This window comes from Pantherophis guttatus, chromosome 7 (assembly GCF_059756535.1).
Source record: "Pantherophis guttatus breed Tessera chromosome 7, ASM5975653v1, whole genome shotgun sequence".
Lineage (NCBI taxonomy): Eukaryota > Metazoa > Chordata > Lepidosauria > Squamata > Colubridae > Pantherophis > Pantherophis guttatus.
In genome coordinates, this window is record NC_142069.1 from 83,903,798 (window position 1) to 83,922,320 (window position 18,523).

Sequence of the window (18,523 nt, forward strand, 5' to 3'; positions counted from 1 at the left end):
CCCACCGGCCAGTATGCTCACACAGAGCGGGCCTCCTCAGGGTGCCATCCGCCAGACAATGTCGGCTGGCGACCCCCAGGGGGAGAGCCTTCTCTGTGGCGGCGCTCACCCTCTGGAACAACCTCCCCCCAGAGATACATACAATAACAGACCACCGGATTTTTCGTCGGGCCCTGAAAACCTATTTATTTCAACTAGCTGGGCTGGCTTGAGTTAAATTTTAAATTGATTTTAAATTGGGTTATTTTAATTTATGGCCAAAATATTTAATTATTTTAAATTGCTTTTAAATTTTGTATGTTCATTTTTTACTCTGGCTGTTCACCGCCCTGAGTCCTATTGGAGAAGGGCGGTATAAAAATGGAAACAAATAAATAAATAAAATAAATAAAATGTTCTTTTTAAAAAATTATTATTTATTTATTTATTTAGACTTCTATACCGCTTCTTAGTGCTTTACAGCCCTCTCTCAGCGGTTTACAAAGTTAGCATATAGCATATTGCATATTAGCATATTGCATTAGCATTAGCATATGGCCCCCAACAATCTGGGTCCTCATTTTACCCACCTCAGAAGGATGGAAGGCTGAGTCAACCTTGAGCCGGTGAGATTTGATCTGCTGATCTGCTGAACTAGCAGTCAGCTGAAGTAGCTGCAATACTACACTCTAACCACTGCGTCACCTCGGTTCGTTATATATTTATGTTTTGTTTTTAAATAAAAACACTTTTCTTTTATAGAAGTATATAATCATGGTGTATTTTTCTGTTACTGATTTCATCCCGTATATCTCTCTCTCCTCAGGTTTGTTGGACGTCCTGGCCAATACGTCTACATGTTTGCTGGTTACCGAATGGAAGAGGTAATGTCCCAGCCACGTAGTTCTCAACTTACAGCCATTCATTTAGTGGCCACTCAAGCTTCAACGGCACTGAAAAAAAGTGACTTAAAACCATTTTTCACATGGGAGACCTTTGCAGTATCCCTATCGTCACGTGATCAGAATTCAGACGCTTGGCAACTGATTCATATTTATGATGGTTGCAGTGTCCCAAGGTCACGTGATTCCCTTTTGCGACCTTCTGACAAGCAAGGACAATGGGGAAGCCAGATTCACTTAACAACCATGTTAGTCACTTAACATGTGCAGTGGTTCACTTAACAACTGCAGCAGGAAAAATTGTAAAATGAGGCAAAAACTCACCGATTAACTTTTTAGCAACATAAATGTTGGGCTCAATTGGGGTCATAAGTCAAGAACTAATCTTCTACACCAGGAGTCAGCAATCTGGGGCTCTGGAGCCGCATGTGGCTCTTTCACCCCTCTGCTGCGGCTCCTTGTCACTCAAAATATGAATCACAACTGCCAATATGCGACACCTGCTGGCATGTGATTTATTGAGCTTTTCAACCCCCGGTAAGCCAACCATGGATAAATCCAAGAAAAGAAAAGTTACAGAAGAAAACAGAACGTTTAATTCAACTACATATGCTAGTTTTGTGGCCGCTCAAGAAATAGTCAGGCAACGGAAGGTTTTGTGGCTCCCGGTGTTTTCTTTTCTGTGGGAAACGGGTCCAAATGGCTCTTTGAGTGTTTAAGGTTGCAGATCCCTGTTCTACACTGAACATTTTTTTGTTAAAATCTATCCGAACTTTCATGGCACTGCTGTGATCCCTGAGGTTATAATTTCCAAACCTCGTGGTCAGCGCTTTGTTTCCAGCATAATGTCAGAAACATCATCAGAATTAAAATTAAATTAAATTAAAATACTCCCTGAAATTGATTGACAATAGACTCAAAACCAAAAAAAAAAATGGTGTTCTTTTCTAAGCATCATTTTTGACTTCTCTAGGTCTACTTCAGCAAGCAAAATGCTATAGAAATATTAATAATCGACATAATGGATGGCTTGAATTATATCTCCACAAGTACAGTAGTGGCCAAAATTGTGGAAACCTTTTGGGAAAAGTGTAACTTTTGAGGTTTGATGGCTAATAACACCACTTTTTTCGGAGGAGTTTCAAGATAATCCTATTCCACTGCTGGAATGGCCTGGGAAGAGCCCAGACCTTCACCCAATTGAAAATCTATGGACAGCAAAGTCCACATTTTTGGACAGAGAGGATGTCTGGTTTGAAAGAGGGGTTAAAAAGATCATCTATGTCAAACCCTAAGGTGCTTTGTTCAAGAGGCAACTGGACTTCCTTGTTTTTCTTTGAAGACGTTTTGCTTCTCATCCAAGAAGCTTCTTCAGCTTTTGCTGTCCACCCTGAGGATAAAACACCCAGACACAAACTGAGCAATGTGATATATGCAGTACAATGCAGTGAGCCAGGTGCAGATCTGTTCATTTGGGGAAACAAAACAACCACTTCATAAACGCATGGCCCAACATAGGAGAAGAAACCCATCGGGACAAGATTCAGCAGTCCGTCTCCATTTAAAAGACAAATTTTGAAGACAGCAAAGTCCACCTTTTGGACAGAGAGGACATCTGGTTTGAGAGAGGGGTCCAAGTTGCCATCTATGTCAAAATTGAACAGCCCTCTTTCAACAGAGGGGGAAGGATACAACATCCTCTATCTCCAGTCTACAACACAGTTCTTTCAGCAGTTCCAAGAAGGCTCCACATCCTTTATTTATTTATTTTTTTTGCTTTAATTTATATGCCGCCCTTCTCCGGAGAGTCAGGGCGGCTTACAATGCGCTAAGCAATAGCCTTCATACTTTTGTATATTTATACAAAGTCAGCTTATTGCCCCCACAATCTAGGTCCTCATTTCACCTCCCTTAGAAAGGATGGAAGGCTGAGTCAACCTTGAGCCTGGCGAGATTTGAACTTGCAGTAATTGCAAGCAGCAGATGTTAATAACAGTGCTTTAGTCCACTGTACTATCAGGCTCTGTGCCACATTTGCACCACTCAGGTGATCCTGAGAACACAGATACACCTCCAAGCGGCCTCAATGATCCTCTAAAAAGAATGCAGCTGTCTGCAAGGAGTATAAATCCTTCCATTCCCCACCATCCAGTCAGAGCGGAAGAAGCTTCTTCGATGAGAAGCGAAACGTCTTCAAAGAAAAAAAAACCAGAAAGTCCAGTTGCCTCTTGAAAAAGCACCTTTGGGTTAGTTGAAAATTGTGATGCTTGCGGTCAGGTGTTGCATATAAACCGCCAGGAGATTGATGTGCCTGATTTTCATGTCTCCCTGTGTATTTCTTGTCCGTTGCAGTGTGCCCCTGGAGGATGTTTGATGGAACTTTGTATCCAGCTCAGCATTATCATGTTGGGGAAACAGCTGATTCAGAACAATATCTTTGAAATAGGCGTCCCGTAAGTATTTCGACTGCCCTCTCTCTTTTTTTCTGTGCCACAAGACTGGAAACATTAGCGTGCGGTGTGGGTGGGCCTGGTGGCGCAGTGGTTAGGATGCAGTATTGCAGCCAGACTCTGGCCACTGCCAGCAGTTCGATCCTGACCAGGTTCAAGGTTGACTCATCCTTCCATCCTTCCGAGGTCAATAAAATGAGGACCCAGATTGTTTGAGGGGCAAGAGGCTGACTCTGTAAACCGCTTAGAGAGGGTTGTAAAGCACTGTGAAGTGAAATATAAATCTAAGTGCTATTGCTATTGCTATTGCTATTGCTATTCCTTCCTTCCTTCCTTCCTTCCTTCCTTCCTTCCTTCCTTCCTTCCTTCCTTCCACCTTCCTTCCTTCCTTCTTTCCTTCCTTCCTTCCTTCCTTCCTTCCTTCCTTCCTTCCTTCCTTCCTTCTTTCCTTCCTTCCTTCCACCTTCCTTCCTTCCTTCCTTCCTTCCTTCCTTCCTTCCTTCCTTCCTCCCTCCCTCCCTCCCTCCCTCCCTCCTTTATTCCCTTTCTTATTATCCTTCCTTGTGACTCAGAGGTTAGAATGCTGTATTTCAGGCTGACTCTGCCCACTGCCAGGAGTTCGATCCTGACCGGCTCAAGGTTGACTCAGCCTTCCATCCTTCCGAAGTCGGTAAAATGAGGACCCAGATTGTTTGAGGGGCAAGAGGCTGACTCTGTAAACCACTTAGAGCGGGCTATAAAGCACTGTGAAGTGATATATAAGTCTAAGTGCTATTGCTATTGCTATTGCTATTGCTATTGCTATTGCTATTGCTATTGCTATTGCTATTCCTTCCTTCCTTCCTTCCTTCCTTCCTTCCTTCCTTCCTTCCTTCCTTCCTTCCTTCCTTCCTTCCTTCCTTCCTTCTTTCCTTCCTTCCTTCTTTCCTTCTTTCCTTCCTTCCTTCCACCTTCCTTCCTTCCTCCCTCCCTCCCTCCCTTATTCCCTTTCTTATTATCCTTCCTCATGGCTCAGAGGTTAGAATGCTGACTGTAACCCACTTAGAGAGGACTGTAAACTGGCATACAGGTAGTCCTCGATTTACAACGGTTCACTTAGTGACCGAAGTTACAACAGCACCGAAAAAAGTGACTTATGACTGTTTTTCAGTTACGACCTTTGTAGCATCCCCATGATCACATGATCAAAATTCAGATGCTTGGCAACTGGCTCACACTTATGACCATTGCTGTGTCCCAAGGTCACGTAATCCACTTTTGCGACCTTCTCACAAGCAAAGTCAATGGGGAAGACAGATTCACTTAACAACCAGGTTACTACCCTGTTTCCCCGAAGATAAGACATCCCCTGACAAGAAGCCCAATCGGGCTTTTGAGTGCATGCACTAAAATACCCCCCCCCAAAATAAGCCCTCCCCGAAAATAAATCCTCCCCAAAAATATTTAAACACATGTGCAGACGGTCCCCGCCATTTCCTCTGGTTAGGGTTAGGGAGACAGAGCTGGAAATCAGATAAGATTACAAGAGGAGCTCCGTCTTGCTCCACGCGCCCCAAAATAATAAGACCTCCCCGAAAATAAGTCCAAGAGCTTATTTCGGGTTTCAAAACAATATAAGTCAGGGTCTTATTTTCGGGGAAACACGGTAATTTATCAACTGCAGTGATAACAACTGTGGCAAGAAAGGTAACAAAAGAAGGCAAAACTCACAACAAATGTCTCACTTAACAACAGAAATTCTGTGGTCGTAAGTCGAAGACTACCAGTATAAGTTTAAGCACTATTGCTATTGTCCTTTTGTGGGTTCGGAGGCCTGAACCATTGGCTGCCCTCAATGATACAGATAGTCCTCGACTTAACAAGTGAATCATATGGTTGTTAAGCAAATCTGGTTTGACTTGGCTTGTTAGAAGCTCCTAGGAAGGTTGCAAATGACAATCCCACTATTCTCTCACAGAGAATATACCATGGTTTGCAGAGTGGCACAGTGGTGAGACTGCAGTACTGCAGGCTACTTCTGCTGACTGCCGGCTGCCAGCAGTTCGGCATTTTGATCCTGACCGGCTCAGGGTTGACTCAGTCTTCCATCCTTCCGATGTCAATAAAATGAGGACCCAGATTGTTGGCGGCCATAGGCTGATTCTGTAAACCGCGTATTGCTATCCTAAATACATGCCATTTGCCAAGTGCCCGAATTTGAATCACATAACTGTCGGGAAGCTGCAACAGTTGTAAGTTCTGTGAGAACTGGTCATAAATTGCTTGTTTCAGTCCCATTGTAGCTTTGAATGGCCAATAAATGAATGTTTTGTAAGTCGAGGACTACCTATAAAAGGTAAAGATTCCCCTCGCACATATGTGCTAGTCGTTCCCGACTCTAGGGGCCAGTGCTCATCTCCGTTTCAAAGCCAAAGAGCCAGCACTGTCCGAAGACGTCTCCGTGGTCATATGGCCGGCATGACTCAACACCAAAGGCGCACAGAACGCTGTTACCTTCCCACCGAAGGTGGTCCCTATTTTTTCTACTTGCATTTTTTTAACGTGCTTTCGAACTGCTATCTTGGCAGAAGCTGGGACAAGTAACGGGAGCTCACTCCATCACGCGGCACTAGGGATTCGAACCACCGAACTGCTGACCTTTTCGACTGACAAGCTCAGCGTCTTAGCCGCTGAGCCACCACATCCTATATACCCACACCTAAATACATACATCCTTGTGAGCTTTCTCCTGGAACTCTCAAGAGAAAAGGGGTGACCGTTATAAAAATAATAATAATAATAATAATTGATCGTTTTCATGAATTGCTCCCCTCTGAATCACCTGATTTAATTTCTCGAGATGCTTTAAAAAAAAAAAAAGAACCACGCGAAAGGAACCAGAGTAAAAGTGTATTATTGGAAGACTTTCAAAAAGGACATCCGCGTCAGTGGATTTTAAAAGCGTGCGTCCATGCGCGCACACATACACACACACACAAAGAAAGGCGGAGCTTTCTAAATCACAAACGGTAAGAATTAGCCTGTATCTCTGCTGCCAGATGGCTCTCAGAGAGAGAGACACACACATATACACACACAGAGACCAAAGCTTTGTCATGTACAAAGTCCCTTAAAAATAGACTGATTTCCCCCCTGCAATTGAGTTAATGGCCTGCTGTTTTACATTTCCAGGAAATTAAAGAAACTGTTCCGTAAACTAAAAGATGAGAGACCGGAGAAGAAGGAAAACCATTCCGATCCATCTAAGCAGCCTCAGCAATGGGAGCTGGATTACGTCTTGGAACCATTCACGGGGCTGACCCCGGAATACATGGAAATGAGTAAGGCTGGCGCAACCGTAAATCCCTCTTATCTTTCCCTCAAAACCTGCTTGTCCGAGATTTAAGACAGCCCTGACTTCCTCTTGTCGTAACTCTCTGGTGTCAGGTTGGCCGAAGTGCATCCTTTTACTGTATTTGCAAGAAACATTAGAAGTTCTGTTCGAGACACGTGCCTTCTGGAGCGTGGAGGCTACAGGCTCCTAGAGGTAGAAGCAGGGGTGGGCTGCTGGGGGTTCAGAGGGTTTCAGGGGGAACCTCTAGCTAAGATTTTGTGCAGTTCGGAGAACCCCCAAATCCCACTCCTGGCTGGCCCCGCTCATCCCCTCCCAGGAGTCCCCACGTGGCCTGTTTTGGATGCAGGTAAGTGCAGGGTGTGCGTGGAGGCTCAGGGAGGGCGAAAAATGAGCCTACCTGAAGTTTGGGCCTGTTTCTGGCCTCTAGAGGGCCTCCGAAGCATGGGGAGACTGTTTTTGCCCTCCTGGAAGCTCAAGGAAAGCCTCCGGAGCCCGGGGAGGGCAAAAATATGGCCCCCCCGCCATGGTGCAGGAGGCCGACTAGGCCACGCCCACCATGGCCACGCCCACCCAACAACCAGGCAGAGAACCCCTTGCTATAATTTTTGAAGCCCATCCCTGGATAGAAGGCTCTGTTGGTTTGATTCTGTCAGATGACCTTAGATCAGTGGTGGGTTGCTCCCGGTTCTGTCCGGTTCTTGAGAACAGTAGTAAAAGCGGCAGGAGGCTCCGCCCACCCACCCTGATGTCATATTTGGCGATCTGCACATGCGCGTGCTCCCGTTATGAGGTAAGTAGAACCCACTCCTCCCTTAGATCAACTTTTAAAGTCCCGTTGAAGAAGGAGGCTTGCACCTGTGGTTCTTGTAGTAGGAGGTGGCCTTCAGATTTGACTCTTCCTTTCAGATCAGTGTCTCTGAACCTTCACAGTTTTTAAGATGTGTGGACTTCAGCTCCCAAAATTCCCCAACCAGAATTCTGGGAGTGGAAGTCCACCCATCTTAAAGGTGAAGTCCACCACATCTTAAAGCTGCAAGCGAGAAACCTGTTTTAGATATATTTTTAAAAAATTTGATTTATATGCCGCCCTTCTCTGGAGACTCAGTGCAGCTTACAATGCGTTAAGCAATAACCTTCATACTTTTGTATATTTTATACAAAGTCAGCTTATTGCCCCCACAAACTGGGTCCTCATTTTACCTACCTTAGAAAGGATGGAATGCTCAGTCAACCTTGAGCCTGGCAAGATTCGAACTTACTTTAATTGCAGACAGCTGGTGTTAATTTACAGTGCTTTTGTCTGCAGAGCTATCCAGGCTCTTATGTCAGATGTTTCTAACAAAGGAGAATAAACAGCCATATGATCTTCATTGGCCCTTTGGGTGAAGGAGAGCAGTTCAATATAACTTGGGTCTATTTTGTTTCTGCATTAAAAAATATCTGCCTGTTTCTTTTCATTCTATTTTTTTTTTAACAGAATTAAAATTCTTATTTATGGGATTCTTGATGCTTTCTGAGCTCGGTTGTTTTCTTGAAGACGTTTCATTACCCAACTAAGTAGCATCATCAGTGCTAGCCGGGAGTAGGGTTTGCTCTCAGTTTATATACCAGTAGCTTGCCCTCTCAGTGTTGATGGGAGTGTACTTGGTGTTTCCTTGATTATTTTGTTTACTGTTTGTTGCCTGAGTTGGCAGTTCCTTAATTGCGTTTTTATTTACAGCTTAATTATTGGTCTAGATCTTGGTGTTATTATTATTAACTTAATAATAGTTTAATTAACTTAATTAAGTTATTACTATTATTAACTTAATCTTAATTATTAGATCTTGGTGTTAAACTGTAGATATCTTGGCGTTGATTGCTAGTGAGGAAACGTTTTGTTCTTTTTGTTTCCTTTTTAGCTTATTTTATTTTTTATCTCTTTTGAATGGTATGTAGATGTTGTTTTATCCCTGTGTGTCTGTTGATGGCTGATTTATCTGACTGCCAGGCTACACAAATTCTGAATATTTTGAAGAAAAAAAAAAAAAACATATTCCTGAGATACTTTTCAGAGGAAAATTATCCCGGAGGGATTTTTCATGTTATGTTCCAGCAACGGATGGTATTAATATAAATATAATGTAAGACTTGTTTTGACATTTTGTGTGGAACTGTCAGAAACATGTGTCTTTTTATGGCACACCTTTTCTTTCCCTTTGTGCGAGTGGCTTTTTGGCCAGAAGAAGACAAGGAGGCGCCGTATTCTGCTGTGTGATCTGTGCCACAGCAAAACGACTTGGCAGATGTTGCAAATGTTCTCCTTTGGAAATCCTATATATTCTAAACATCTGGCTTTATATTGTTCTCAGGGCAAATGTCTACTAATAATCCTCCATTAATTGAATAAAAGTTCTCTTCAGGTCAAACAGGTAGTTTATGCTGGAAGGCATTACCATACTTTTCAGAGTATAAGACGCACTTTTCCCTCACTAAAAGAGGGTGGAAATGTCGGTGCATTTTATACACCAAATACAGCCATTTTTGGCCTCCCAAACCCCTCCCCCATGCATCCCGCCAAAAACAGGCCCGTTTCTCCCAAAAACAGGACACGCAGAGGGTTTGAGAGGCCTGCAGAGTGCTCCTGGGGGCTGGGGAGGGCAAAAACCGGAGGCGCAGAGGCCAAAAAGTTTTTTTTTTCTTGTTTTCCTCTTCGAAATCTTGGTGTGTCTCACGGGTGAAATCCAGCAGGTTCTGACAGGTTCTGGAGAACCGGTAGCGGAAATTTTGAGTAGTTCGGAGAACCGGTAGTGGAAATTTTGAGCAGTTCGGAGAACCAGCAAATACCATCTCTGGCTGGCCCCAGAGTGGGGTGGGAATGGAGATTTTGCAATATCCTTCCCCCAGGAGTGCGGAGGGAATGGGGATTTTGCAGTATCCTTCCCCTGGAGTTGGGTGGGAATGGAGATTTTGCAGTATCCTTCCCCTGCCATGCCCACCAAGCCACGCCCACAGAACTGGTAGTAAAAAAATTTGGATTTCACCACTGGTGTGTCTTATACTCCAGTGCGTCTTATAGTCCGAAAAATACGGTAATTCCACTCGGTAGCTGCCTGAAATCAAAGTGTTAATTGCTTAGCTCTCCAAAACTGGGTTTATAGTCTCAGTATTGGCAGGAAAATAGCAAGGGAAGCACTTTTTGGGAACAAGGAACCTTCTAGACGGCAAACTACCTACTAGCCAACTTGCCAACACAATCCTAGGCTGCATCAACAGATGGTTAGCAACAAGATTATAGGAAGTGAATAGTAAATGTCTATACCAGACTTCCAGAGGTGGTATTCAGCCAGTTCGTACTGATTTTGGCGAACTGGTAGCAGTGATCACAGATCGCCCGCCCACCCTGCCTCTATGCCATCCTATTTAGACACATTTTTGAGGCCGGGTGCATGCACAGAAGGCACGCAAGGAAGCAAAGTGAATGCACGGAAGGCCGGGTGCAGGCGCAGAAGGCACACACAAACCAGTGGTAAGAATATTGGAAACCCACTGCTGCAGACTTCAGCAATCTTTCTGACTTTGTGGACCAGTGGGGGGGGAGAAAAGGGATGGTTCCGCATACAGGTCCATTTGTGTGAGCCACAGGCAAGCGTGCCCACTGTTCATACAACTGGAGCACATGCACACGTGCTTGCTCGTTCCTCACACGTGGGGATACGTGTGCATCAGTGATGGGTTGCCCCTGGTTCGGACCGGTTCTATAGAACTGGTAGTAAAACTGGAGGGAGGCTCCACCCACTGACCCCGACGTCATCAGAACGCTTCTGCGCATGCGGCCGCATTGCGAACTAGTAGTAAAGGTAAGTAGCAGGGGTGGGTTCTACTTACCTTTACTACCAGTTCACAACAGGGCATGTACAGAAGCGTTCTGATGATGTTGGGGTCGGTGGGTGGAATCTCCCTCCAGTTTTACCACCGGTTCTTTAGAACCAGGCCAAACCGGGGGCAACCCACCTCTGGTAAGTAGAACCTACCCCTGGTGTCCATGCACACTCACTTGCTCGCCTGCTATTTCAGCGGCCCAGTTCCAAATAGTTCATGGCCTGGTAGTGTGCTGCAGCCCCGGATGCGACTAGTAAAGTCACACTTGGAATACTACATCCCGTTCTGGTCACCAGGATACAAACGAGACACTGAGGGCCTAGAAAGAGTGCAGAGAAGAGCAACAAAGATGATTAGGGGTCTGGAGGCTAAATCATATGACGAACCACTAAGGATATTAGGGATGTTTAGCCTAATGTAGAGAAGGAATCGGGGTGACATCACTGTCTTCTGGTACTTGATGGGCTATCAAAGAGAAGAGGGGGTCAATTTATTCTCCAAAGCACCAGAGGACAGGGCAAGAAGTAATGGGTGGAAACCAGGGGTGAAATCTAAAAATTTTTGCTACTGGTTTTAGTGGGTGTGGCTTGGTGGTCAGGTGACTGGGTGGGCGTGGCTTGGTGGTCAGGTGGGCGTGGCCAAGTCGAGGTCACTTCTTTGCCCTTTTTTAACCTACAAAACACAACACATCACAACTGGCTCACCCACAATGTAAAAGCAGCTGTGCTAGACCCAAAATGGCCCCTGCAACAAGCAGGAACCTCACACAGCCCCAAAAAGTCCAAAAAAACCAACTTTCACACTTTCCACACACAGAATTCCACATACAGCTTTGTGAGATTTTGTGTGTTTGTGTCGTTAGAGTGAAACACTACAGAAACACACAAAATCTCAGAAAGCTGCACAAATATTATTTTATTTTATTTTTATTTTTATATAAAAACAGCTAAATTTAAAACTTCCTAAACTTTAAATGGCTAGGTCTAAAAAAAGAACAACTAAAAAAAACACCAATTAACTATTTTTTTTAAAGCTCCCAAAGGGGGAAAAAAACTTGCAGGCAGGCAGGCAGATAAAGCTGCTCACCGATGAGCTTCATTGCAGGCAGGGAGATTCAGTTGCTTGCTGATGCAATGGATTGCAGGGATTACAGCAAGCGAAGCAAGGCGTGCGAAGATAAGCAAGCTGAAGGCTGTGGGGGGTGGAGGGATTTTTCCTACCGGTTCTCCGAACTGCCCACCGCCATCACTACCTACTCACCCGAGCCGGTCCGAACCGGGAGCATTTCACCCCTGATGGAAACATTAAAGAGAGATTCAACCTGGAACTAAGAAGAAATTTCCTAATAGTAAAAGTAATTAATCAATGGAACAGATTGCCTCCCAGAATTGTGAGTGCTCCATCATTGATGGTTTTCAAAAAGTGATTGAACAATTCTTTGTCCGGTATGGTATTATAAGGACTCCTGCCTGGGGCAAGGGAGTGAATTAAAAGATCTTCATGATCCCTTCCAACCCTGTGATTATAGTTGACCCCCATGGATGTATCCTGATCCTTATGCCTTTCTTTAGCATTCCCTGATATCCATAAGAAGATAAACTCATGTCCCCAATTTTTTTCATCTTGTTTATGTTATATTAGGTCCTATATTAGGTCAGTGATGGCTAACCTTTTTGCCATTGTGTGCCAGGAAGGGGGGGAGGCGGGGGAGGTTTGCGCATGCGTGTGCCCACACCCATAATTCTATGTGCCCCGCCACGCGCATGCAAGTGCGACCCCCCTTCCCCCCCCACTCCTGGCACGCAATGGCCCAGTAGGCCCGTTTTTCTTTCTCACCTGGCTCCAGATCCTCTCTATGCATCTGGGGAAGGCGAAAACAGCCTTCCCCAACCCCTCGGAGGCTGGAAGTTGAGAAACGGGCTGTTTTGGGCTTCCGAGGGGGTGGGGAAGGCTGTTTTCGCCCTCCCCAGATGCATAGAGAGGATCTGAAGCCAGGGAGAAAGAAAAATGGGCCTCCCCCCCCAGGCTTTGTACTGGTGGGCCCAAAAGGGCCGAAAATCAGCTGACGGAGCTGAGCTGGCGTGCCAGGCAACATGGCTCTGCGTGCCACCTGTGGCACGCGTGCCATGGGTTCGCCATCACGGTCCTATGTTATAGTGTAGGGCAGGTGTCAGCAACCTGCGGCTCCGGAGCCGCGTGCGGCTCTTCAGGCCCTCTGCTGTGGCTCCCTGTCAGGTGATCCCACCACTGGCTGGCCCTGCCTCTCGCCCTCCCTTCCTGGTCACTCCTCACCTGGCCTGAGAAGGTAAGGGCGATGGCGGGGGATGGAGAAGCTGTTGGGGAAGAGACAGAGAGATAAAGAGAGGGGGGGAGAGGGAGACATAGAGAGATACAGAGAGAGGTGGGGGGCAGAGAGAGGGGGGAGGGAGGGAGATGTCAAAAGGGTTTTTTAACAACTGATTCTCTGCCCTAATGACCAACTGGGTAGGCGTGGCTAGGGAGTCATGTGACTGGTGGAAGTGAGTGACGTCGAGATAGCCATGCCCAGCCAGGTTTTGTGGCTCCCGGTGTTTTCTTTTCTGTGGGAAACGGGCCCAAATGGCTCTTTGAGTGTTTTAAGGTTGCAGACCCCTAGTATAGGGTAAACAGCAAATTACCCTTCCCCCTTTGATTTGGAGCTTTGCTTATTCTAATTTAGAGTGATCAGATTTCAAAAGCAGCGGAAGATGTCTAGGTGTAAAGGATTATCCGTTATCTAAACAGAGGAGATTCGGAAAAATAGAGGTTCCCTTGCGAGTTGCATGAAAAAGATGCATCTCCTGAAGGCCACAAATATGTTCACATTATACATTATTCCATTTTACGTTGGGGTTGATTAGAGGACCATTTGTGGCATAGATACTTCCCTGCAGTTTTACAGGCAAAAGTAAGGAAGGCCTTCATTCTATATATTCCTTACATTCATAAATATTCATATTTATGACTGTTGCTATATCCCAAAGACATAACGCTAACCCTTTTGTGACCGTCTGATAAGCAAAGTCAATAGGAAAACCAGATTCACTTAACAATCAAGTTGCTAATTTATCAACCGCAGTGATTCCACTTAACAACTGGAGCAAGAAGCGTCATAAAACAGGACAAAACCAGTGGTATACTCTAATTTTTTTTACTACAGGTTCTGTAGGTGTGGCTTGGTGGGCATGGTAGGGGAAGGATAGTGCAAAATCCCCATTCCCACCCCACTCCAGGGGAAGGATACTGCAAAATCTCCATTCCCACCCCACTCCAGGAGAAGGATACTGCAAAATCTCCATTCCCACCCCACTCCAGGAGAAGGATACTACAAAATCCCCATTCCCACCCCACTCCAGGGGAAGGATACTGAAAATCCCCATTCCCACCCCACTCCAGGGGAAGGATACTGCAAAATCTCCATTCCCTCCCCACTCCAGGGGAAGGATACTACAAAATCCCCATTCCCACCCCACTCCAGGGGAAGGATACTGCAAAATCTCCATTCCCACCCCACTCCAGGGGAAGGATACTGCAAAATCTCCATTCCCACCCCACTCTGGGGCCATCCAGAGGTGGTATTTGCCAGTTCTCCGAACTGCTCAAAATTTCCGCTACCGGTTCTCCAGAACCTGTCAGAACCTGCTGGATTTCACCCCTGGACAAAACTCACTCAATGTCTCACTTAACGACAGACATTTTGGGTTCTGTTGTGATCATAAGTCGAGGACTACCCCTACCACAGAAATAGACCAGGAAAATTTTGGGGAAAAAATCAATATAACGCAATGATTTTTTTTTTCTCTTGGAGAGAGTAAGGTTGTCCTTTTGATAAACATCAGGCAAAGGCAGAATTAAATTCAGTACTTCTAAATCCAACCAGCTTAATTTCGAAGCTATGGAAATGTTTTCCCCAAAGCAGGAAAAATCATCAAAACTTGCTCACCCCCCCGCACCCCAGACGCCAACAAACGTCCTTCAAGAGAGAAGAACCACATTCCTCCATAATCTTCATGACATTCTAGGATTTGAATGTTTTCTTTCGGGGCAGCACGTGGAGACATGTTGTATACATTAATTGCCATCCCAAAAAAAAAAAAAATGACATGGGAAATCGTTGCTGGTACTAGAATTTCAAAGGTTTCTGGGCTGCCAAATACAGTAGAGGGTATCTTGATATTTTCTTATTTATATTTATATTCAGAATAAGGTATGTTCTGCAGTCTTAACCAGTGGTGGGATTCAACCAGTTCGCACCACTTCGGCTGAACCAGTTATTAAATTGCTGGCTGGCCCCTTCCCTCCCCTCCCTGCCCCTCCTTGCCCCTTCCAGAAGTCACCACATGCCCCCTTTTTGCTCCCAGGGAGGCCTACTAGGCTGAAAATGGGGCACGGAGGGGTTGGGGGTGCAGCACTCCCGGGGGGGGGGGTGCAGCAGGGATGGGTTCTAAATTTTTTTACTACCGGTTCTGTTGGCATGGCTTATTTTGTGGGTGTGGCTTGGAGGTCATGTGAGTAGGTAGGCGTGGCTAGCTGGTCAGAGTCATTTCTGGAAGGTCCTCGCACTTACGACCCGACTCATTTGTTTGCTTTTAACACAGATCAGCTGTAGGACGGCCCTTTGAAGCCCCGCGGCAAGAGTTTAAACAGTTTTTTTCCCTCTAGTCATCAGCTGGGACTCAGGAGGCAGCAATAGATTGGGGGTGGGACCAAATAAAAGGTAAGAATAACATGGGGGGGTGGGAGGGCGGGGGGTGAGAACCGGTTCAGTGACGTCATATCGTCACCGCTACTGGCTCGGCCGAACCGGGAGGAACCCACCACTGGGGTGCAGGAGGCCGAATGCTGCCTGTCACGCCCACCCTGGCCACTCCCACCCAGCAAGTCATTAGGGCAGAGAACCGGTTGTTAAATTATTTGAATCCCATCACTGGTCTTAATTATCCACTGAAGTAGAGGAAATATCTTGGAACATTTGTGGCCTTCTTTGTCCAAAGTGGACATTGGCATCCAGAGTGACCTCTGGGCTCAACATCTTATCAGTCTCTTGTCCAAAACCCACATGAGACTTGAATCCAACACACTGCTAAATGTGTATTGTATGATAATCCAGATTACTGAAGACCTTGGATGGGCCTACCTTGGTTCTGAGGAATTCTAGGAGTCAAAATCCACTGATCTTAAAGTTGCCAAGGTTGGACACTCCTGCTTTGTTTCATCTGTTTCCTGAGGCCAGAATGCGGATCCGAGTCGGGAAATACACCTTTTCTAGAAGGAGATACCTGCCACCTGAAATGTTTATATCTACTGTGGTCTTTTATCCCTCCCCTCACATCCCTCTCCTCCTTCTTTCATGTCTTCTAGTCATTCAATTCGGCTTCGTGACTCTCTTTGTGGCCTCCTTTCCTCTGGCTCCAGTGTTTGCCTTGTTGAATAACGTCATTGAAGTTCGACTCGATGCCAAAAAGTTTGTGGCTGAACTAAGAAGGCCCGATACTGTGAGAGCAAAGGATATAGGTATGAGGGTTTGTTTGTTTGTTTGTTTAAAAAATAAAGATTAAGAAAACCATGTTAAGGGAAATATGACATAGGTAGTCCTCAATTTATGATGGACCACTTAACAACCATTCTAAGTTACATCGGACCTCAAAAAAGGTACTTAAGATGCAGGTTTGATGTTCCGGCAGCCACCCCACTCTCCATGTGGTCATGTGACTGCATTTTGGGCACTAGGAAACTAGTCCTCATTGACATCCATTTGCAGTGTGACGGTGATCATGTGAATATTATTTACAACATTTTTGATGCAAAAGGGGGCTTACTTCCAACTTCTAGCAAAAGACGAGCCGTAACAAACAATGGGTTCAGTTACTGATCAAAGCATTCATTTAATGGCTGCAATGTTCGCTTAACAACTGCCACAAAGAAGATCATAAAATTAGGCACTGTCACATGAGGATCTATTTAATGACCATCTCCACTTATGACCATAATTGTAGATTTAGTTATGGCTAATAAGTTGAGGACTACCTGTATCGGGGTGGGATTGAAAAATTTCAGAAACCAGTTCGCTGCCCAGTTGATGGGTGGGCGTGGCCATAGGGGCATGACCTACTCAGCCTCCTGCACCATGGCGGGGGGCGTTTTCGCCCTCCCTAGGCTCTGGAGGCTTTCCTTGAGCCTCCAGGAGGGCAAAAACGGCTTCCCCCGGGCACCGGAGGCCCTCGGGAGACCAGAAATGGGCCCATTTCCAGACTTGTGGTACTTCCGATAGGTCCGTTTTTCACCCTACACAGGCTCCGGAGGCTTTTCTTGAGCCTCCAGGAGGGCAAAAACAGCCTCCCCTGGGCACCGGAGGTCTTCCGGAAGCCAGAAACAGGCCCATTTCTGGACTTCTGGTAGGCCGGTTTTTCACCCTCCCAGAGCCTCGGTGCGTGCCCTGCAGTTACCTGGCTGTTCTGTCCCCGTCTCACATACGCACACAAACAGACAGCCGGGGGTTAAATAAACTGGCAGACAACCAATTCTTTCGATAAGAGGATTGGCAGCAACCCAGTACCTGCTTGCCAAGAACTTCACTCATAAACAAGGTACACACAGTTCAAGAATTGTCAAGTCCGGTCCGTAATTAAATCCAAGGCAGATAATGTTGTTTCCAAAGATGCAATGTGACTCGATAGTAGTTAGTTTTGTCCGTCACAGAGTCTGAATGGCCACCTCACCCCCTTATATCCCCTGTGGGGTTTGGTCCAGTGACTCAGCTTAATCTCTGGCATGCCTCCTTTTCTGTTGCGTGCGCTTGTCTCTCCGATGCTGGCGTGGATCCAGCCAAGACTTATCTCCTTCACTGTCTGACTGTGAGGAGATATCTGGCTCCTGGCCAATCTCTTTTCCTACGGGAGACACCTGAGGCATTGCCAGAGAGGAGGGTCCTGGAGAGGGAGGCCTGGCCAACTCCTCTCCTTCATGTTCGGAGCCTTCTCCCTCCGATAAGTCGGCCTCGGGGGTCGGAGCCACAACACTGGCATCCAAAATGGGCCGCATGGAGACTCCTGGGAGGGGAGGGGCAGGCGGGGTCAGCCAGTCCTCGGAACAACCAGTTTGGCAAACCAGATTAAAATTAACATCCGATTCGCCCAAACTGGCTGAATCCCACCACTGACCTGTATTCAGAATTTGCTTAACGGGAACCCAACCAAAAGATCTTAACAAAGTTTTATGCTTTCTTGCAGGAATCTGGTTCAATATTTTGAGTGGCATCGGAAAGTTTTCAGTCATAATTAATGTAAGTAGTGGCTTCAAGCTTGCTGGTGTGACATAAGAAATTGGACAGAGTCAGTCAAATGTAACTTTGTGTTCATTTTTCTTCTAAAATGAAAGTGTGCCAGTATTCAAGTCTTTGTTGACAATTCAGCACATAATTTTTAAAAAGCTTTTCCACATAAATCTAACCTGCGAAGATGGAGCCAAATTCATAGGAAATCTCAACTTCCATTCTCCTCTCCCCTCTAACCCGTGAAATATACAATGGGGGATTTTATTCATAAATATAGTCATCCATCTTTTCTTTTTTGATAGGCCAATGGACAGCATATTGGTGATCTGCCAGTATGGAAACTGATGCAGTTCTAACATATATTTGCTTCATAGTCAGAGGCATCGTAAGGAGAGTGGGGATTGGAAAACGGAATGGAATAGGAATAGGAATAGGAATAGAATAGAATAGAATAGAATAGAATAGAATAGAATAGAATAGAATAGAATAGAATAGAATAGAATAGAATAGAATAATATTGGAAGGGAAGGGAAGGGAGGGGAATGGAATGGAATGGAATGGAATGGAATGGAATAGAATAGAATAGAATAGAATAGAATAGAATAGAATAGAATACAATAGAATACAATAGAATACAATACAATACAATACAATACAATACAATACAATACAATACAATACAATACAATAATATTGAAAGGGAAGG

General features: G+C 45.4%; 1 protein-coding gene across 2 annotated transcripts in view; it reads left to right on the top strand.

Annotated features, from left to right (window-relative positions):
* ANO2 (anoctamin 2) overlaps positions 1-18,523 on the top strand; it is a 193,938-nt gene that overhangs the window by 158,574 nt on the left and 16,841 nt on the right. For both annotated transcript variants that reach the window (XM_060684111.2, XM_060684113.2), the window contains 5 exons: positions 806-863; positions 3,234-3,334; positions 6,503-6,651; positions 15,906-16,058; positions 17,774-17,826. In XM_060684111.2, coding sequence (XP_060540094.2) covers positions 806-863; positions 3,234-3,334; positions 6,503-6,651; positions 15,906-16,058; positions 17,774-17,826 — 514 coding nt within the window. The remainder of the gene's footprint in view (positions 1-805; positions 864-3,233; positions 3,335-6,502; positions 6,652-15,905; positions 16,059-17,773; positions 17,827-18,523) is intronic.